The sequence below is a fragment of the Rhinoraja longicauda genome, chromosome 9 (assembly GCF_053455715.1).
Source record: "Rhinoraja longicauda isolate Sanriku21f chromosome 9, sRhiLon1.1, whole genome shotgun sequence".
In the NCBI taxonomy this organism is placed as follows: domain Eukaryota; kingdom Metazoa; phylum Chordata; class Chondrichthyes; order Rajiformes; family Arhynchobatidae; genus Rhinoraja; species Rhinoraja longicauda.
This window is the reverse complement of record NC_135961.1, coordinates 1,916,216-1,938,600: the sequence shown is the minus strand read 5'-3', so window position 1 is coordinate 1,938,600 and position 22,385 is coordinate 1,916,216. Positions and strand designations below refer to the sequence as shown.

Here is a 22,385-nt window from a genome sequence, read left to right as displayed (position 1 = left end):
CCCGGGCCTACAGTGTCCAGGCCTACAGTGTCCGGGCCTACAGTGTCCAGGCCTACAGTGTCCAAGCCTACAGCGCCCCCAAGGGCCAAATACAGGACAAGGGCGGACCCGTACGGGACAAACCAATTTAGCCCAATATACGGGTTGTCCCGGCTAATACGGGACAGTTGGCAACCCTACATACCAGTGGAATGCCAGAGTATGGTTACCCATCCCATGTAACTTAGTTCCAGTTAGACATTGAATGGTGTTCTACAGTAAGACTAGGAGATTGCAGAGAGCTGGGGAGTAATGGTGCTGGGGAGTAATGGTGCTGGGGTCTGGAGTGCATCTCGGCTGAGAACATTGAAATCAGAAGTCCTGGCATTGAGCAGTAAGTCAGCTTGTTTTATTTATCGGAGACGGCAGCTTCCAGTGCAAATAGACACAAAATGCTGGAGTAACTCAGCGGGTCAGGCAGCATCTCGGGAGAGAAGGAATGGGTGACGTTTCGGGTCGAGACCCTTCCTCAGACTGATGTCAGGGGAGGGGGAGCCTGGAGATAAGGTGTGAAAACGGCAGATCAAAAATGATGCAACTCAATGAAAATGTAGAGTAGATCATCACTAGCTGGGAGAAGGTGACAACGAAGCAGAGATAACATTTTCCATTTTATTCCATTTCCATTAAACATCTTCCTTGAACTTCATCTCTTTTGATGTCTCCTTTTGGCACCTTTCCCTTCCTTATCGCTGTGTCTGCCTCCCCCCTGACACTCAGTCCGAAGAAAGGTTCCGACCCAAAACCTCACCCATTCCCTCTCTCCAGAGACGCTGCCTGTCCCGCTGAGTTACTCCAGCATTTTGTGTCTATGTTAGGTGTAAACCAGCATCTGCGGTTCCTGCCTACACAGTTTCCAGTGTAAACCTGGGCCCCTGCAGGCAGCCTGTGGCTGTGCCTGGGTGCAGTCAAAGTCTGTGATCAACTACCTATCCACTGTTCCTCCACCCAGGATGGCTCCTGCCACGTTGCAGATCCATGGGAATGCATTGTTTTCCGGCTTGGATTAAGATCAAGTCCTCTTGCAAAGATAGAGTAGAGATTTACAGTCAGACTGAGGACACTACACCGATCAGCCAAAACATTATGACCTGACGAGCCAAAACATTATGACCCCCTGCCTAATATGCTGTTGGTCCTCCGTGTGCAGCCCCATACGCAGCAGGGTGCGATGCACTGTGTATTGTGACACATTCCTCCCGTGACCACCATTAACATTTTCTGTGTCTTGTGCCAGTCGACCTTCTGTCGGTTCGGACCAGACAGGATAGCCTTCGTTGCCCTCGCGCATCGATGAGCCTTGGGCGCCCAACACCCTGTCTGTCGTCGGTTTGTGGTTTGTCCCTCCTCGGACCACTGTCGGTAGGTACTCACCACTGCTGACCGGGAGCACCCCACAAGCCTTGCCGTTTCACAGATGCTCTGACCCAGTCGTCTGGCCATAACAGTTTGGCCCTTGTCAAAGCTGCTCAGGTCTTTACTCCTGCCCATTTCTCCTGCATCCAACACATCAACGTCAAGAACTGACTGTTCACTTGCTGCCTAATATATCCCACCCCTTGACAGGTGCCATTGCAACAAGATAATCAATGTTATTCACTTCGCCTGTCAGTGGTCATAATGTTTTGGCTGATCGGTGTATGATCACAAGCCCTTCAACAAGGCCACAGTAGGTGTCCGACTTTGCTTTACATTAAATAAAGAGTTCAACAGCAGTGCACAAACCTAATGCCGCGATTGGGCTCTTGCTCTCAATCTCAGGCGTGAATGATGCTCCTAACATATTGGTGTGTAAATACTTCCCGGCTCTAGTACTGTGGCATGGCGGGGGAGAGGCAGCACGGCCATCAGATGTCCTCATCCTGGTACAGAAGAACCCCATTGAAGACAGTCAGGGGTTCGTCAGAGTGGGCCAGTTTGCCGGTCACCAGGTCAATGCAGATGGTGTCTCCTCGGCTGAGCGGTAAGATGATGGTGAAGATGCCGAGGGAGCCAGCCGCAGGCTGGGGCCCGATCACCGGCCTGTTCTCCAAGCCCTCGGGCTGGAAACCCCCAGAGTCGATCCTCGCCAAGCCAATGTTGGACTTGGCCAGCACAGCTTCGATGCGCTGGTTGCGATGGCCGGTCAGGATAGCGCTGATGAAGTAACGGCCGTCAAAGGGCACGGTGAATATACCTGAACACAATGGGAGAGAAAGGGAAAGGTTACGGTTCAAAGCCTCCAAACGTGAGATGAAGGAAAGATTAAAAAAACGCTCAATGTCTAGTCTAGTGCTTGGGCACAAATCCTTAAATTCTGATACGTTTGCAAGACATAAAGGCAAAACATAAGAAAAATTAAGAAATGCCACTCTTCCTTTTGTCCATAGATGCTCTCTGACCCGTTGAGTTACTCCAGCTTTGTGTGTCTATCTTTAGTTTAGTTTAGTTTAGAGATACAGCAGGAAAACAGGTCCTTCGGCCCACTGAATCCACGCCGACCTGCGATCCCCGCACACTAACACTAACACTATCCATAGCACACCAGGGACAATTTTTTTAACATTTTATTTAACCAACGTCTTTGGAGTGTGGAGGAAACAGAAACATAGAAACATAGAAAATAGGTGCAGGAGTAGGCCATTCGGCCCTTCGAGCCTGCACCGCCATTCAATATGATCATGGCTGATCATCCAACTCAGTATCCCGTACCTGCCTTCTCTCCATACCCCCTGATCCCTTTAGCCACAAGGGCCACATCTAACTCCCTCTTAAATATAGCCAATGAACTGGCCTCAACTACCTTCTGTGGCAGAGAATTCCACAGATTCACCACTCTCTGTGTGAAAAAAAACGTTCTCATCTCGGTCCTAAAAGACTTCCCCCTTATCCTTAAACTGCGACCCCTTGTTCCGGACTTCCCCAACATCGGGAACAATCTTCCTGCATCTAGCCTGTCCAACCCCTTAAGAATTTTGTAAGTTTCTATAAGATCCCCCCTCAATCTTCTAAATTCCAGCGAGTACAAGCCGAGTCTATCCAGTCTTTCTTCATATGAAAGTCCTGCCATCCCAGGAAGCACCCGGGATAACCCACGCAGGTCACAGGGAGAACGTACAAATTCCGTAAAGACAGCCCCCGTGGTCAGGATCGAACCAGGGTCTCTGACGCTGTCAGGCAGCAACGTGACCGCTGTGCCACCGTGCCGCCCTGAGAGAATGGCAGAGAGTTTGAAAATAAATTCATCTGAAAATGTAACAGGGAACCCTATTCATCGCACATAGGACAGGAGCAGGCCCTTCAGCCCACAATGTCTGCACATTGGCCCTGAAAGTGGCATTGCAAGTAGATAGGTTGAAGAAGGACCCATCTGGTGAAGGGTCTCGACCCCAAGCGTCACCTATTCCTTTTCTCCCGAGCTGCTGCCTAACCCGCTGAATTACTCCAGCATTTCTGTGTCTATCTTGGGTGAAGAAGGCTTCTGGCTTTCATCAGCCAGGGTATTGAGTACAGAAGTTGGGGTAGAAACATAGAAAATAGTTGCAGGAGGAGGCCATTCGGCCCTTTGAGCCAGCACCGCCATTCCATGTGATCATGGCTGATCATTCATTGTGATCATTGCTGATCATCCACAATCAGTAACCCGTGCCTGCCTTCTCCCCATAATCCCTTGATTCCACTAGCCCCTAGAGCTCTATCTAACTCTCTCTTAAATCCATCCAGTGATTTGGCTTCCACTGCCCTCTGTGGCAGAGAATTCCACAAATTCACAACTCTCTGGGTGAAAAAGTTCCTTCTCACCTCAGTCTTAAATGGCCTCCCCTTTATTTTAAGACTGTGACCCCTGGTTCTGGACTCCCCCAACATTGGGAACATTTTTCCTGCATCTGGCTTGTCCAGTCCTTCATAATTTTTATACGTCTCTATAAGATCCCCTCTCATCCTTCTAAACTCCAGTGAATACAAGCCCAGCCTTTCCAAGCTTTCCTCATATGACAGTCCCGCCATCCCGGGGATTAACCCCGTGAACGGCGGGATGTTATGTTACAGTTGTACAACTCATTGGTGAGGCCGCATTTGGAGCATCGTGTCCTGTTTTGGTCACCCTGCTGTTGGAAATATGCCATTAAGTTGAAAAGAGTGCGGAGAAGATTTACCAGGATATCAACTGGACTCCAGGGATGGAGCTATTGGGAGAGGTTAAGCAGGCTAAACTGCATTCCTTGCAGCACAACAGACAATAGGTGCAGGAAGAGGCCATTCAGCCCTTCGAGCCAGCACCGCCATTCAATGTGATCATGGCTGATCATTCTCAATCAGTACCCCGTTCCTGCCCTCTCCCCATACCCCCTGACTCCGCTATCCTTAAGAGCTCTATCCAGCTCTCTCTTGAATGCATTCAGAGAATTGGCCTCCACTGCCTTCTGAGGCAGAGAATTCCACAGATTCACAACTCTCTGACTGAAAAGGTTTTTCCTCATCTCCGTTCTAAATGGCCTGCCCCTTATTCTTAAACTGTGGCCAAAGGGGTAATCTAATAGGGTGCATAAAATCATGAGGATAATCGACAGGTTGAAAGCACAGAGTATTTCTCCCAGGGTCGGTGAATCAAGAACCAGAGATCACAAGTTTATGGTCAGAGTGGAAAGGTTTAATAGGAACCTGGGGGGGCAACTTTTTCACACAGTGATGGTTATAGGAAATGTGCTGTCAGAGAAGGCAGTTGAGTCAGATACAACGTTAACATTTAAAGGGCATTTAGACAGGTGCATGGAGAGGAATGTTTACAGGGATATGGGCCAAACATCGGCAAGTGGGACTAGTGTAGATGTGGCATCTTGGTCAGCGTGGATGAGTTGAGCCGAAGGCCTTGTTTCCACACCACACGATTCTACAACTCCTAAACATCTTTCTTAACCTCTTAGATACATAGCTTGGAAATGAATTCAAAAGCATCATTGGTCATCATTGGAAGAGAAATAGGGGAATGCCATAAGGTCATAAGTATAGGAGCAGAATTAGGCCATTCGGCCCATCAAGTCTACTCCGCCATTCAATCATGGCTGATCTATCATTCCCTCCTAACCCCATTCTCCTGCCTTCTCCCTATAACCCCTGACACCCGCACTAATCAAGAATCTGTGTATCTCTGCCTCAAAGGAATGGAATAAAAGACAATGAAATGGCTCTTTAGTTTAGTTTAGTGTAGTTTAGAGATACAGCGCGGAAACAGGCCCCTCGGCCCACCGGGTCCGCGCCGACCAACGATCCCCGCACATTAACACTATCCTATACCCACTAGGGACAATGTTTACATTTACACCAAGCCAATTAACCTACAAACCTGCACGTCTTTGGAGTGTGGGAGGAAACCGAAGATCTCGGAGAAAACCCAGGCAGGTCACGGGGAGAACGTACAAACTCCGTACAGACAGCACCCGTAGTGGGGATCGAACCCGGGTCTCCGGCGCTGCATTCGCTGTAAGGCAGCAACTCTACCGCTGCGCCAACAAAGCTCTTGGAGAGAAAGTGCAGCGAGTGGCACTAATGTTGAAGGTGAGATGGGCCGGGGGTTAATGGGCATTGGGGTGGCAGGTTGGAAGGATGGGGATGGTAGACCTGGGGCCTCACCTGTGATGGGATCGTAGTGGCTTCCTTCGTTCACCAGCACCTTGTTAAACTGGATGGTGCCCGTGCTGTACTGTGGGGCGGTGAGGGCAGCCGAGAATGAAACCCGCTCAACATGGGCACTCACCCCGGGGAGGCCTGAGGAGAAAGCAAAGCACACGGACGTTCGTCAGTCAGCGCACGGAGCCACAGTTATACCGAGTGAAGCCTCGTCACACGGCAACATCCCAATGCACGTTCCATACAACACGGCACCCAGGGAAAAGCAGGGCCCACAAGGGGTCAGGCAGAGGACAAGGACATGGCCACTGCCCATTGACATTCACCATGGAGACGGTCATGGTAGTTGGAGCGCTCAGGAAGATGGGGGTTGGAATTGAAGAAGCTGGCAATGTAAACAATCAGGAGGTCTTAGATGTCTTTGTGGGCTTAAAGACATTGTTAGACATGGGACCTCACCTGTGGCAATTAGTTTAGTTTAGTTTAGAGATACAGCGCGGAAACAGGCCCTTTCGGCCCACCGGGTCCGCGCCGCCCAGCGATCCCCGCGCATTAACACTATCCTACACACACTAGGGACAATTTACACATACACCAAGCCAATTAACCTACAAACCTGCACGTCTTTGGAGTGTGGGAGGAAACCGAAGATCTCGGAGAAAACCCACACAGGTCACGGGGAGAACGTACAAACTCCGTACAACGGCACCCGTAGTGGGGATGGAACCCGGGTCTCCGGCGCTGCATTCGCTGTAAGGTGGCAACTCTACCGCTAATCGGATAAACTGTGGGAGTTTTCCCTGGAGCAAATGCGGCTGAGTGGTGATCGATCAGAGGTGTATACAGATTCGTACAGAGGCTAGACCGTTTTATCAAGCTTTAATATGGGAGAGCATACAGTAGGTTTAAGGTGAATGGGGACAGTATGTTTGTACACAGAGAGATGTGGGAGTGTGGAGCACGTTGTCGTGGGGCGTGGGGAAAATGGGAGTCCATGGTGGCTATGAAAAGGATTTAGAAAGATGCACAACAGGCCAGGGTTGTAGGGATGTGGATCATGTGCATACAGATGGAATTAGTTACATTGGCAACGTGTTTCAGCACAGAACTATCAGCTCGCGTGACACTGGCGTGTCCTGGGCTTATCAGAGCGTGGCATCGGCATGTCCAGGAATTATCAGCACACGTGACACAGGCATGATACAGGTGTGTACAGAATTTATAAGTACACGTGATACAGGTGTGTACAGGGCTTCTCAGTACACATGATACAGGTGTTACAGGGCTTAAGTGCACATGATACAGGTGTGTACGGGGCTTATAAGTACACGTGATACAGGTGTGTACAGGGCTTATCAGTACACATGGTACAGGTGTGTCCAGGGCTTATCAGTACACAAGATGCAAGCATGTCTAGGACTTATCATCACACGTGACACAGGCATGTCCATGGTTCATCAGCACACGTGATACAGGTGTGTCCAGGATTTATCGGCGTGGGTAATGCAGGCGTGTCCAGGAATGTGTTGTGGACTGATGGTGAAGCAGCGTTGGACATGGGCGGGCGGGCGGGAGGGAGGGGGGGAGGGAGGGAGGGGGCTCTACCTTGTGGTCCGGGGTATCCGGATGGTCCGGCTGGACCAGGCGGTCCGTCCACACCTGGAAAAGAAAATCAATGAAGATCTGACTCCGCACCGTTAACATAATCGAGCCGGTAACCGCCTTGCCTTCCACAACCGCCTTGCCTTCCACAACCGCCTTGCCTTCCACAACCGCCTTGCCTTCCACAACCGCCTTGCCTTCCACAACCGCCTTGCCTTCCACAACCGCCTTGCCTTCCACAACCGCCTTGCCTTCCACAACCGCCTTGCCTTCCACAACCGCCTTGCCTTCCACAACCGCCTTGCCTTCCACAACCGCCTTGCCTTCCACAACCGCCTTGCCTTCCAACCCCCCCACCCCTCCCAACCCAGGATCAGCCCAGCCTTGTCCACCCTCCCCTTCTTCGCTCACCCCCCCCCCCCCCAGAGCTGAGGCTGGAGATGCTGTGGGTCAGTTGGTGCAGTCACAAGGAAGCCCTCAGGTCAAACTCAAACTCATCCTGCATTAGCCAAGTATGTTTTGCAACATACAAGGAATCTCATTGGCCACACAGTCACACCAATAAAAAGCAACAGGACACACAAAATACATTTTACCATGAACATCCCCCACAGTGACTCCTCCACATTCCTCACTGTGATGGAAGGCGAAAAACAGTTCAATCTGCTTCCCTTCTTTGTCCTCCAGCGGTCGGGAGCCTCGAGCCTCCCGCTGCCGGGACGATCTTGGGTCCTGTTGCCGGCGGCGTTTGGGCCCTCCGCATCGGGGCGATCAAGCTCCTGCATCGGGGAGGGAATCTCAGCTCCCCCACGCCGGGCGATCTGACCCCGGGTCAGGGCTGGTCGAACCTTCTGCAGCTGGAGCTTACCAACATCAGCCTCTACCCGAGACTGCGAGCTCCTCCATGTTGGAATCCGCAGGCCGCGGTTGGAGTGTCGATCCCAAGCAAGGGATCACAGGGTCCGATGCTAAGTCCACGCCCCACGGTGGGGGTCAAAGTCAGCCCAGAGCAAGGTCAATGATATGGCCATTGGAACCAACATCAACCGTTTGAAGAAGGGTCTCGACCCGAAACGTCACCCATTCTTTCTATCCAGAGATGCTGCCCGTCTAGCTGAGTTACTCCAGCTTTTTGAGACCAACCTCCAGCTCGCTCTCTGGCCTAGGCTTCTCAACCCTGCCCGGTCTGCAACAGCCAAGTCCATCAATGGTTCATCTCGGCCAACGGCCTTCCTACACGCCCCGACCAGAAACGTCACCTATCCATGTTCTCCACAGATGCTAACTGACCCGCTGAGTTACTCCAGCACTCTGTGAAACGTCACCTATCCATGTTCTCCGCAGATGCTGCCTGACCCGCTGAGTTACTCCAGCACTTTGTGTCTATTTTTCCAACTTTTAGTATTTAGTTTAGAGATTCAGCGCGGAAACAGGCCCTTCGGCCCACCGGGTCCGCGCCGACCAGTGATCCCCGCACATTAACACTATCCTACACACACTAGGGACAATTTTCACATTTACCAAGCCAATTAACCTACATACCTGTACGTCTTTGGAGTGTGGGAGGAAACCGAAGATCTCGGAGAAAACCCACACAGGTCACGGGGAGAACGTACAAACTCCGTACAGACAGCACCTGTAGTGGGGATGGAACCCGGGTCTCCGGCGCTGCATTCGCTGTAAGGCGGCAACTCTATCGCTGCGCCACCGTGCAGCCCTTTCTCAATATTTTTTCCACCTCAGTCACATTTCCAAAGTCAACACACTGGCAGTGACAGTGATGAACAGCTGGGGGTCTAACAGTATCTTCGCCAGCAATGCCCATGCCTGAAGGTAACGCTGTAGCTTGAAGCCCCCACTTGCCATGGATACCTTCCTGTTTGTGTTGCCCCCAGTGGTGAAGCACACTTCCTTTTCATTCATTCTCTCGTCTCTCAGTGAAATCTGCTGTCTCCGTGACTAAAACTCTTCTCATAACCAAAGCATAACCAAGGTTTTCCACCGTAGTTAGACACAAAATGCTGGAGTAACTCAGCAGGTCAGGCAGCATCTCTGGAGAAAAGGAATAGGTAACGTTTCGGGTCGAGACCCTTCTTCAGACTGAGAGTCAGGGGAAAGGGAAACAAGAAATATAGACGATGATATAGGCAGCAACTCTACCGCCGTGCCACCGGGACTGCCCAAGATGGAGGGAGGGATTGACGGACCTCGACAGATTCTACCTCCGATGGTTCCGTGCTACTCACCAATGAAGTCCTGAGTGGTGAAGTCGTGAACCTCAGTGTGTATCTCAGTCACGGAATGATTGAGGACGGATATTTTCTGGTTCAGATCCCTCAGCTGGGTATCCTGGATGCTTTGTAGCTCGCCAGAGTGCCGTTGTAGTGTGGCATTGACCTCCCGCTGGCAGTTCCACAGGCTGGACACATGTCTGTTCAAGCCCTCTCTGATCTTCTCCAGGCTCTGCGAGACTGAGTCCAGCCTGGTGCAAACCGTCTCCAGTTTAGACACTCGTTGCCCAAACCCCTCGCTGGAATCCCTGCATTCTCTGAACCCCACCGTTACATTGGCCCTGAACCTTCCCAACTCGTTGTGGAAGTGGGTGAACCTGCTCCCTGTGTCCTCCACGTGGTCCGTTATCTCCCCCTGCACCTTGTGGACGTCTGCAATCAGCTTGTTGGTTCTCACGGTGAAGGTGGTATTCATCCTGCCCGTGTTGTCACCCTGCTGGTGGACCGTCGCTTCCAGGGCCTTCAAGGTGTCATTGACGGAGTTGAAGGTGAGCTTGACGTCTCGCAGCTCGCCCTGCATTGACCCTAGGTCCAGTCCCAAACTGCCACCCACCATCCCAAACCTTTTGAGGGTGTTGTTGAAGTGTTCTACTTTATGCAAGATGTCCTTGTGCTGTCTGCTCGAGTCGATCAGGTCCTCCTTCAACCCGTCCAACTCTGCCCGCACTGCCGAGCACGAGGAGGAGCAGTGGTTCTGAATGTAGTCGAACCAACTCTTCATGGTGTCCAGCTCTTCGCTCAGACGGTGCATCTGACTCTCTGTTTGGTTCCTGAGCTGAAGGAGGTCTCCTCTCACGGTGCTACAGAAAGTCAGACTGGTCTCGGTGGACGTCTGCAATTTGCCCTCCAGCTCCAGCAGGCCCGAGTGCAGGAGCTTCACCCGGTCCTCGTTGGAATAAATCATTGCTCTCAACTGTTTGGCCTCCCCCCCAAACTGCTGCAGCCTGTTTCTCAGTGAACCTCCTTCCTGGACCAGGCTGTGCACCCGTCTCCCGGTGTCCTGGATCAGAAGCTCGAGTTGCTCATCCTTCTCCTGAAGCTTGGTTAAAGCATCCACCATCCCGGTGGAGTCTTGGCCCTGCGGTGTGGGTGAAAGGTTACAGCTCTGAGCACAGCCATCGACTGCCACCTGCACCGTGGACTCCAGCTGGTGCAGTCGGCTCACCACTGACGCCACACTCTCACCGTCTTCTCCCAGCTTCTGCTTCATCTTGGTGAGGTACCTGTCCAGTTCACCCTTGGCCCCGTGCAGCCAGTCACCAAAGATGGTGTCGTTGCTCGCCGTGGACACCATCCCGTTCAGCCGCTCCTTGATCTCCTGGATCCGGTCTCCAAATTCGCCCCTCAGGTTCTTGAGGTGGGACGTGAGGCGTTTATCGAGGTTTGCCTCGGTCAGGTTCAGCCTGCGCTCCACGTTCTGGAGCTGTTTAAGGTACTGCTCTTCCCACCGCGCGGCGCCCGCGGTGGAACCGGGAGACGGGCTGGAGGAACCCTGCTCCAATCTGACCACGGCTTCGGACAGGGTCACCAGCTTGCTCTCCACCTCCTCCACCTTGGTCTTCACACGTTCTACTTCCCCGCAGCACGCGTGGACTCCGGCCCCAGTCAGCCCATTGATGTGCTGGTGCATGCCCTCGATCAGGAGCTGGCTGTGGTGCTGGGAGCCGTTGAATACTCTGGCCATCTCCTGCAGTCTCTGGTTCAACGTGTCCTGCTGTTGCCGCAGGAGCTCAACGTCGGCCCGGCAGGACGAGCAGGAGCTCCGAGTCTCCACCTCTCGCACCAACTCCTCCTTCAGGTCGGACAGCTTCCTGCCCACGTCGGGCCCAGCGCCGCCTGCTCCGGGTGTTTTGATGGTGTTCAAGAGGTCGATCTCAGTGTCGTGCTCCCTGACACGGTTGTCGATCTGGTGCAGCTTGCTCTGGATGTCGCTGATGGTGTTCTTCATGTCGGGCAGCACGGCAGCGTCTGCCGGCTGCCTCCCGTTCAACACTTGCTCCACCACTCTCCGCAGGTCCTCCTGGAACCTCCCATTCATGGTTTCCATGGTGGACTGAAGGGTGTGAACCTGCTGGGTCAACCTCTGGATCGTGGCTTCCATCAGGTAAGATGAGTCCCAGTCTCTTCCTCCTGTGGAACCACACAATGGAGAGGCAATCATGCATCTGGAGCACGAGGGAAATATGCAGACAGACAGACAGCTTGGGCTTGCAGACAGACCAACGATGGGCTGAATGGCCAGCAACAGTATTTTTTATAGTTTAGTTTAGAGATACAGTGCGGAAAGAGGCCCTTCGGCCCACCGAGTCCACACCGACCAGCAATCCCCAAACATTAACACTATCCCACACACACTAGGGACAATTTACACATACACCAAGCCAATTAACCTACAAACCTGCACGTCTTTGGAGTGTGGGAAGAAACCGAAGATCTCGGAGAAAACCCACGCAGGTCACGGGGAGAACGTACCGATTTAGATTTTTTTTAGATTTAGAGATACAGCGCGGAAACAGGCCCTTCGGCCCACCGAGTCCACACCGCCCAGCGATCCCCGCACATTAACACTATCCTACACCCACTAGGGACAATTTTTACATTTACCCAGTCAATTAACCTACAAACCTGCACGTCTTTGGAGTGTGGGAAGAAACCGAAGATCTCGGAGAAAACCTACGCAGGTCACGGGGAGAACGTACAAACTCCGTACAGACGGCGCTCGTAGTCAGGATCGAACTTGGGCCGGTCTCTGTCGGTATAAGCACTGTAAGGCAGCAACTCTACCGCTGCGCCACCGTGCGGCCCTTGTTGGACTTGCAGACAGTGTAACGATGGGCTGAATGGCCAGGAGCTGTATCTCGTACCTTCCTCCGGCAACTCTGCTGGTTCTCTGTTGCTTGGCCTGGGATTCTCTTCCTCATACAGTCCGGGACTCACGGAACAGTCATCGCCAGAGTGACCATGACAACACCTCCATTCCATCTCAGTGACCATTTTGTAGGCGGTCTTGTATCGTGGTCTCATGAAGGAACGATACCTTGAAGAGGCAGATTGTAGAACAGCCAGGTTCAGCATCAATGCATCAACAGATGCAGAAATACAAGCAAGATATAAAACATGGCACCATGATGCCTGCGCACTCTGACCCCAACATGACCCTGTGCACTCTGACCCAAACATGACCTTGCGCACTCTGACCCAAACATGACCCTGCTCACTCTGACCCAAACATGACCCTGGCTATTGACCCCACACTGACCCTGAGCACTCTGACCCCAATGTGACCCTGGGCACTCTGACCCCATCATTGACCCTGTGCCCTCTGACCCCATCACTGACCCTCGGCACTCTGACCCCAACATGACCCTAGGCACTCTGACCCCATCATTGACCCTGCGCACTCTGACCCCATCACTGACCCTCGGCACTCTGACCCCAACATGACCCTGGGCACTCTGACCCCAACATGACCCTGGGCACTCTGACCCCAACATGACCCTGGGCACTCTGACCCCAACATGACCCTGGGCACTCTGACCCCAACATGACCCTGGGCACTCTGACCCAACATGACCCTGGGCACTCTGACCCTAGTGTGACCCTGTGCATTCTGACCCCAATGTGACCCTGTGCGCTCTGACCCCATCACTGACCGTGGGCACTCTGACCCCAATGTGACCTTGTACACTCTGACCCCATCACTGACCCTCATGACTCTGACCCCAACATGACCCTGGGCACTATGACCCAACATGACCCTGGGCACTCTGACCCCAACATGACCCTGGGCACAGTGACCCCAGCGTGACCCTGGGCACTCTGACCCCATCACTGACCCTGCGCACTCTGACCCCAACATGACCCTGGGTACTGACCCAACACTGACCCTTGGGCACTCTGACCCCAATGTGACCCTGTGCACTCTGACCCCAACAGGACCCTGGGCACTCTGACCCCAACGTGACCCTAGGCACTCTGACCCCAACATGACCCTGGGCACTCTGACCCCAACGCGACCCTGGGCAGAGTGACCCCAACATGACCCTGGGCACTCTGACCCAACGTGACCCTGGGCACAGTGACCCCAACATGATCCTGGGCACTCTGACCCCAACGTGACCCTGGACATTCTGACCCCAACGTGACCCTGCACACTCTGACCCAACATGACCCTGCGCATTCTGACCCCACACTGACCCTGGGCACTCTGACTCCAACGTGACCCTGGGCACAGTGACCCAGCCACTGACCCTGGGCACTCTGACCCCCAACGTGACCCTGGGCACAGACCCCAATGTGACCCTGGGCACGCTGACCCCAACGTGACCCTGGGTACTCTGACCCCAACGTGACCCTGGGCACTCTGACCCCAACGTGACCCTGGGCACAGTGACCCCAACATGACCCTGGGCACAGTGACCCCACCATGACCCTGGGCACTCTGACCCAACGTGACCCTGGGCACAGTGAACCAACGTGACCCTGGGCACTCTGACCCAACATGACCCTGGTCACAGTGACCCCACCATGACCCTGGGCACTCTGACCCAACGTGACCCTGGGCACAGTGAACCAACGTGACCCTGGGCATTCTGACCCAACATGACCCTGGGCACCGTGACCCAGCCACTGACGCTGGGCACTTGCCCTTGACCTGGTAGCCCGCCGCCAGACACTCACGTCACAGTCCGTGGGCACTGGATCTGGCCCCAGCCACAGGGCTGGTACTCTGGCCGCACGTAGGTTGCAACACCATCCTCCACGACACAGGACACCACCCGAGTCACCACGTGAGCACACCAGTTCCTGCAGAGGGTCAGAAGATCAATTTGACTGGAGCACAGGCCCCTCCCCCCGGTAGCATGAGTGCAGTTTGAAACATTGGATGAGGTTGAGATGAGAACTTGCTCGGTAGCACTCAGTGTTTCGGTGTTGGCCAATTAACAGGTAGAGAGGCAGTGACTATTTACAGAATGCAATGGAGAAACGTGTCTTACACAAGTCTTGACAGCAATATTTTCACAACATGGTCACTGGTGGAAATGTAGACAAACAATGTGTTTTAAGTGTTAGTTTAGAGATTCAGCGTAGAAACAGGCCCTTCGGCCCACCGTGTTCGCACCGACCTGCGATCCCCGCACACCAACACAATCCTACACACACACCAGGGACAATTTTTATATTTATACCAAGGCAAGTAACCTACAAACCTGTATGTCTTTGGAGTGTGGGAGGAAACCGAAGTTCTCAGAGAAAACCCACGCAGGTCACGGGGAGAATGTACAAACTCCCTACAGACAGCACCCATAGTCGGGATCGAACCAGGCCCCATATCTAAGAAGGATGTGCTAACTCAGGACAAGGTCCAGAGGAGGTTTACAAGAATGATCCCAGGAATGAGTGGGTTAACCTATGATGAGCGTTTGTCAGCACTGGGCCTGTACTCGCTGGAGTTTAGAAGGTTGAGGGGGGGACCTCATTGAAACACACAGAATAATGAAATGGATGTGGAGAGGATGTTTCCACTGGTGGGAGAGTCTAGGCCCAGAGGTCATAACCTCAGAAATAAAGGGCACTCTTTTAGAAAGGAGGTGAGGAGGAACTTCTTTAGTCAGAGGGTAGTTAATCTGTGGAACTCATTGCCACAGACGGCTGTGGAGGCCAAGTCAGTGGATATTGTTAAGGCAGATAGACAAATTCTTGATTAGAACGGGTGTCAAGGGTTGTGGGGAGAAGGCAGGAAAATGGGATTAGGAGGCAGAGATCAGCCAGGATTGAACGGCAGAGTGGACTCGAAGGGCCGAATGGCCTAATTCTACTCCTATAACTTGTGAACTTGTCACGGGGAGAACATACAAACTCTGTACAGACTCTCTGTAGCCAGGATCAATCTCGGGTCTCTGGCAATGCAAGTGTTGCCTGTAACACAGCAACTCTACCGCTGCGCCACCATTTACTGTCCAAATGTCCTTTAAGTGTTGTTATAGTACCTGCGTCAACTACCTCCTCTGACAGCGTGTCCCATATACCCACCACCTTCATGTCTCTTGTAATTCCTTCTCCTCTTACTTGTAACTTAGGCCCTTTAGTTTTAGACTTCCCTTCCCAGGTGAACATCCACCTCATCCATGCCCCTCGTGATTTTAGAAACCTCTTGAAGGGCAGATGTGGAGGGAGTCTAGAGCTAGGGTTCACCCACTTAAGGCAGAGATGAGGTATAATATTACTTTAGTTTAGTTTGGAGATACAGCGCAGAAACAGGCCCTTCGGCCCACCGAGTCCACACCAACCAGCGATCCCCGCACATTAACACTATCCTACACACACTAGGGACAATGTTTACATTTACCAAGCCAGTTAACCTACAAAACCTGTACGTCTTTGGAGTGTGGGAGGAAAGCGAAGATCTCGGACAAAACCCACGCAGATCACGGGGAGAACGTACAAACTCCGTACAGACAGCACCCGTAGTGGGGATGGAACCCGGATCTCCGGCGCTGCATTCGCTGTAAGGCGGCAACTCTACCGCTGCGCCACCGTGACCGCGCTTTTCCTCAAAGCAAGGTGGCAGCAGAGGCGTTGACTGTTGTTTGGGCAGAAGGCGATAGATTGATGAGGGAGCGGTGAGAGGTGACTGTGGGCAGACAGGGTAGGAGCTGGGTAAACTGTGGTCTTTTGTCAAAGGGGGGAGGGGGAGGCAGGCTTGATGGGCCAAGTGGTCTTGAGTGTTCACACAGTGACCTGTCTGTGACTCCATGAATGAACAGTCCCTGTGTTCAACGCCAAGGAGAGGGAGATTACATCAATGTGTGCAAGAGGCAACTGGAAACAGAGAAATGGAGGCCAGCTGTGTCAACAGCATCACATCGATGGCTCGCTCGCCAGCCTGAGGTCTGTGCTGAAGTAGACTATTTCAGCACAAGCCTCGCCCAAAGCCTCTGTTGACACAATCCACAGCCTATTCAGGTAACTGACTTTTGACACAATTGGCGATTGAAATGGGCCTCTGTTGATGAAGCAGAGTGTGGGTTGGGAAACTTTAAATGTGGTTACTTTGTCGGAATCAATGGCATGTGCCCGGGTTTGGAGCTGGTCCATAAAACTGGGCGTCTGTAGTGGAAAGACGGAGGCAGGATCTGCGGAAAGTGCCCACACCTCCAGCCCAAATAGAGGACATGCAAACCTCAAACCTACGGGCGGCACAGTGGCGCAGCGGTAGAGCTGCTACCTGACAGTGCTTGAGATCCGGGTTCCATCCCCACTACGGAGTTTGTACGTTCTCCCCGTGACCTGCGTGGGTTTTCTCCGAGATCTTTGGTTTCCTCCCACACTCCAAAGACGTGCAGGTTTGCAGGCTATTTGGCTTGGTGTAATCGTAAATTGTCCCTAGTGTGTGTAGGGTAGTGTTAGTGTGAGGGGATCGCTGGTCGGCGTGGAATGGTTTTTGGGTATGTGGCTGTAAACATAGAAACATAGAAAAAAGGTGCAGGAGGAGGCCATTTGGCCCTTCGTGCCAGCACCGCCATTCATTGTGATCATGGCTGATCATCCACAATCAGTAACCCGTGCCTGCCTTCTCCCCATATCATAGAAACATAGAAACTAGGTGCAGGAGGAGGCCATTCGGCCCTTCGAGCCAGCACCGCCATTCATTGTGATCGAGGCTGATCATCCACAATCAGTAACCTTTGCCCAGAGGCCCAGGCGCCGCCTAACGGAGGTTAGGTAGCAACCCGCCTCCCGCCATTGGTGGAGCGGGAGCACGTGGGCGCTGGCTGGGTGAAGTCACGTGGGGCGCAGGGCGGTGACGTCACCTTGTCCCTTATTTGGGAGTGAGATAGTTGGCACCCCTGCCCTGAACAGCATTATGTACATTAAGGTCCAAGTTCATTGCTCCTTCAAAGTGGCAACATAAGTAGATGGAGTGATAAAGAAGGTGTATGGCTTGCTTGCCTTCATCAGTCAGGGCGTTGTGTATAAGAGTCAGGAAGTCATGTTCCAGCGATATAAAACTTTGGTTAGGCCACATTTGGAGTATGGTGTGTAGTTCTGGTCTCCCCGTTACGGGACAAATGTGAAGGCTTGGGTGAGGATGCAGAGGAGGTTTACCAGAATGCTGACTGGTATTAACTCTAAGGAGAGCCTGGTTATATTTAGATTGTTTTCTCTGGAGTGTCAGAGGTTCAGAGGAGACCTGAAAGAAATATATAAAATGATGAGTGGCATAGATAGGGTCGGAACAACGTTCCCCAAGGTGGCAGAAAACATGGTTTTAAGGTCAAACTGGAAAGTTTAAAGGAGAAGTTAAAGGAGTTTGGGCGGTCACGGTGGCGCAGCGGTAGAGTAGCTGCCTTACAGTGAATGCAGCGCCGGAGACCCGGGTTCCATCCCCACTACGGGTGCTGTCTGTACGGAGTTTGTACGTTCTCCCCATGACCTGCGTGGGTTTTCTCCGAGATCTTCGGTTTCCTCCCACACTCCAAAGACGTACAGGTTTGTAGGTTAATTGGCTTGGCAAATGTTAAAAAAGTCCCTCGAGGTGGGGTATAGGATAGTGTTAATGTGCGGGGATCGCTGGGCGGCGCGGACCCGGTGGGCCGAAGGGCCTGTTTCTGCGCTGTATCTCTAAACTAAGCTAAATGTGGGCACTTTGTTTTTCACAGGTGCCTGGAGCTCGCTGCCAGAGTTGGTGGATGATGGTATTGGAGCCAGGTTGAGTTAGCCAATTTAAGAGGCTTTTCGATCAGCACCTGGATATACAGGGAACGGGAGGCATGTGGGTCATGTACAGGCAGAATCCACTACGCTAGCTTGCTGTACGGTCGGCGTGGGCATTTTAAGCCTGGTCCCTGTGTTGCACTGTTCTATGTTTAATCACACAATTTCCCATGCCCAAAGCCATATTTTGCCCTTCCAATTACAGGGACATCTCTAATTTTTTCAGTCAGTGAGTTGTGAATCTGTGGAATTCTCTGCCTCAGAAGGCAGTGGAGGCCAATTCTCTGAATGCTTTCAAGAGAGAGCTAGATAGAGCTCTTAAGGATAGCGGAGTCAGTGGGTATGGGGAGAAGGCAGGAACGGGGTACTGATTGAGAATGATCAGCCATGATCACCTTGAATGGCGGTGCTGGCTCGAAGGGCCAAATGGCCTCCTCCTGCACCTATTGTCTATTGTCTATTAAACCCCTCAGCCCTGCTCTCCTCTTCACCCTCCTTCTCAAGGGTCTCCCTCCCTCTGCAAAACATTTCAGACGTTGCTGTACGAACTGTAATGCCAACGTGATCTCCCGGCTTTAGATTCCACGCCTCCATTAATGGAATACACTGAGTCTGATTGACCGGGCCCTTTGATGGATCTGTGACACACTGTCGCTCCACTCTCAGCGCACTGCACCTCTCCAGAAACATCGTAGGCTTTCATAGAAACATAGTAAATAGGCGCAGGAGGAGGCCATTCAGCCCTTCGAGCCAGCACCGCCATTCATTGTGATCATGGCTGATCATCCACAATCAGTAACCCGTGCCTGCCTTCTCCCCATATCCCTTGATTCCACTAGCCCCTAGAGCTCTATCTAACTCTCTTTTAAATTCATCCAGAGAATTGGCCTCCACTGCCCTCTGTGGCAGAGAATTCCACAAATTCACAACTCTCTGGGTGAAAAGGTTTCTTCTCACCTCAGTTTTAAATGGCCTCCCCTTTGTTCTTAGACTGTGGCCCCTGGTTCTGGACTCCCCCAACATTGGGAACATTGTTCCTGCATCTAGCTTGTCCAGTCCTTTTATAATTTTATACGTTTCCATAAGATCCCCCTCTCATCCTTCTAACTTCCAGTGAATACAAGACCAGTCTTTCCAATCTTTCCTCGTATGACAGTCCCGCCATCCCAGGGATTAACCTCGTGAACCTACGCTGCACTGCCTCAATAGCAAGGACGTCCTTCCTCAAATTAGGTTCTACTGGGCATCTTCTGCCAACTGACCAGGCACGTCTGACGAAGGGTCTTGACCCACAACGTCACCTCTTCCTTCTCTCCAGAGATGCTGTCTGACCCACTGAGTTACTCCAGCTTTTTGTATCTAAGACCAGACACCGGCATCTTCCCCCAATCTCAAGCGTTCCTCTGGCCAACCACTAGCTATAGGACTCAGACAACAGGTGATGAAAGTAATGGGGAGGCTTTGGAGTAACTGAAAGCACTTGTCTCTTACTAATGGTGGTGTGGTGAAATCTGAGGTGAAAACTGAGAGATAGTTGGACGGGAGAGTGTCGCAGGGATGAGGGGAGAGAGGGAGGAAGAGTTGACCCTCACAAATGGGGCCAAAGAGTTCATTTCAGTTCAGTCTAGTTTATTGTCACGTGTACCGAGCGAGGTACAGTGAAAAGCTCTTGTTGCGTGCTACCGAGTCAGCAAAAAGACAATACATGATTACAATCGATCCATTTACAGTGTGCGGCACGGTAGCGCAGCGGTAGAGTTGCTGCTTTACAGCGAATGCAGCGCCGGAGACACAGGTTCGATCCTGACTACGGGTGCTGCACTGTAAGGAGTTTGTACGTTCTCCCCGTGACCTGCGTGGGTTTTCTCCGAGATCTTCGGTTTCCTCCCACACTCCAAAGACGTACAGGTATGTAGGTTAATTGGCTGGGTAAATGTAAAAATTGTCCCTAGTGGGTGTAGGATAGTGTTAATGTACGGGGATCGCTGGGCGGCACGGACTTGGAGGGCCGAAAAGGCCTGTTTCCGGCTGTAGATATATGATATGATATGATATGATATGATAAGGGAATAACGTGTAGTGCAAGGTAAAGCCAGCAAAGTCCGATCAAGGATAGTCCGAGGGTCACCCATGAGGTAGATAGTAGTTTAGCACTGCTCTCTGGTTGTGGTAGGATGGTTCAGTTGCCTGATAACAGCTGGGAAGAAACTGTCCCTGAATCTGGAGGTGTGCGTTTTCACACTTCTATACCTGGAGGGGAGAAGAGGGAGTGGCCGGGGGGGTGAGACTGGTCCTTGGTTGTGCTGCTGGCCTTGCCGAGGCAGCGTGAGGGGTAGATGGAGTCAATGGAAGGGAGGTTGGTTTGTGTGGTGGTCTGGGCTGGGTCCACAATTCTCCGCAATGTGGATGTTAATGATCTTCACTTCAACCCCTCCTTCTGCCTCTAACCTTCCTTTCCCTCGTTCCCTTATTTAAACAAAAAACCATTTATACTGGCATTTGTGTTTATTGTGGGTCTTACACATGTTTACATGTCCTGCAAGTAAGGATCTCTCCAGAGATGCTGCCTGTCCCACTGAGTTGCTCCAGCTTTTCGTGTCTGTCTTCAGAGTTTAATCGTCCCATTTCGGGATGTGTGACCAGAGAACACTCTTGCCTCAACGTCCCGTCATCTTCCATCGCTCATCCTCCCTTCCCTCCGCCTTGCTCCCACCTCTTCTCCCTCCACTCTCTCCCACCCCCCCCCCCACCCCTTCCATCTCTCTATCTCCCCTTCCACCTCTCTCTCTCTCTCTCTCTCTCCCATGCTCTCCTCAGTCTTCCCTTCCCTCCCTCCCATCTCTCCTTCCTTCCCTCTCTCCCCCACCACTCCTCTCCCCCTCCCATCCACCCCTCTCCCCCCCTCTCTCTCCCTCCCTTCCACCCCCTCCCCTTCCGCCTTTCTCTCTCTCCCTTCCATCCCTCTCCTCTCCCCTTCACCCTCTCTCCCATCTCTCCTTCCTTCCCTCTCTCCCCCCACCACCCCTCTCCCCCTCCCACCACCCCTCTCCCCCTCCCACCACCCCTCTCCCCCTCCCATCCACCCCTCTCTCCCCCTCTCTCTTCCTCCCTTCCACCCCTCTCTCCCCCTCCCATCCACCCTCTCCCCCTCCCATCCACCCCTCTCCCCCTCCCATCCACCCCTCTCTCCCCCTCTCTCTTCCTCCCTTCCACCCCCTCCCCTTCCACCTCTCTCTCTCTCTCTCCCCTCCACCCCCCTCTCTCTCTCTCTCTCCCATGCTCTCCTCCCTTCTCATCTCTCCTTCCTTCCCTCTCCTCTCTCCCCCTTCCCCACCCCCCCGTGCTCCCCTCCCCTCCATCTCACCCCCTGCACTCTCTCCCTTTCCCTCTCTCTCCCTCTCTCCCCTCTCCCCTCCCTCTCCCCTCCCCTCCCTCCCCTCCCCTCCCCTCCCTCCCCTCTCTCTCCCCGCTCACCTGTGAGTGTTGGCGGCCGGTTGCCGGGCGGTGCGGGTGTTGTGGCGGCCGCTTGCCCCGGTATAGAGGCTGTAGGTGCGGGGTCGGGGAGAGGCGGCGGTGCAGAGTGAGAGTGAGAGTGAGAGGGAGAGGGAGAGGGAGAGGGAGAGGGCGCAGACAGCGGAGAGCGCCAGTGTCGGCATCTCTGTCCCGTCCCGGGACGTCCCGGGGACGCGGGAGTGCGAAGCTTCACTAGGGCAGGGGCAGGGCACAGTCCCGGCTCCCCAATGCAATGCAATGCAATGCCAATCTCTCGCCAACCCAGTCTGTGCCCGGGCTCCTCGTCCAACCTCCTCTCTGTGTCCCTCCTAGGTGACCACCGCCCCCAGCTCCCTCTCCCTCCCTCCCTCCTTCCTCACTGGCTCACATCTGGTCCTTGTTAAACTCAGCTCCGGAATGCAAGACAGAATCCGCTGCCAAGCCTGGTTATTCCAGGAAACCCCCGCCTCCCCAACACTCAGCTCAACCCAGCCCAGCCCAGCCCAGCTCACCCCAGCCCAGCCCAGCTCAGCCCAGCCCAGCCCAGCCCAGCCCAGTTTAGCCCAGCCCAGCTCAACCCAGCCCAGCCCAGCTCAGCCCAGCCCAGCTCACCCCAGCCCAGCCCAGCTCAGCCCA

At 53.1% G+C, this 22,385-nt stretch overlaps 1 protein-coding gene across 1 annotated transcript; it reads right to left on the bottom strand.

Moving 5' to 3' along the window:
- Positions 1-236: 236 nt before the first annotated feature.
- emilin1b (elastin microfibril interfacer 1b) lies at positions 237-22,070 on the bottom strand. The gene is made up of 7 exons (XM_078404689.1): positions 21,732-22,070; positions 14,220-14,345; positions 12,404-12,576; positions 9,495-11,669; positions 7,252-7,305; positions 5,650-5,784; positions 237-2,215 (listed from the first exon to the last, which is right to left on the bottom strand). The coding sequence occupies exons 1-7, from the start codon at positions 21,911-21,913 to the stop codon at positions 1,887-1,889; spliced, it is 3,174 nt and encodes a 1,057-aa protein (XP_078260815.1). The 5' UTR covers positions 21,914-22,070; the 3' UTR covers positions 237-1,886.
- Between the last annotated feature and the right edge of the window lie 315 nt (positions 22,071-22,385).

Bases quoted from the DNA above. Each gene is read 5' to 3' on its own strand.
- emilin1b (XM_078404689.1), bottom strand. From the start codon at position 21,913: ATGCCGACACTGGCGCTCTCCGCTGTCTGCGCCCTCTCCCTCTCCCTC. The intron at 7,306-9,494 runs GTGAGTAGCACG...TTTCTTTTCCAG, and splicing joins CACCACTCAGGACTTCATTG to GTGTGGACGGACCGCCTGGT. The intron at 5,785-7,251 runs GTAGAGCCCCCT...CTTTCTCCTCAG, and splicing joins CGGATACCCCGGACCACAAG to GCCTCCCCGGGGTGAGTGCC.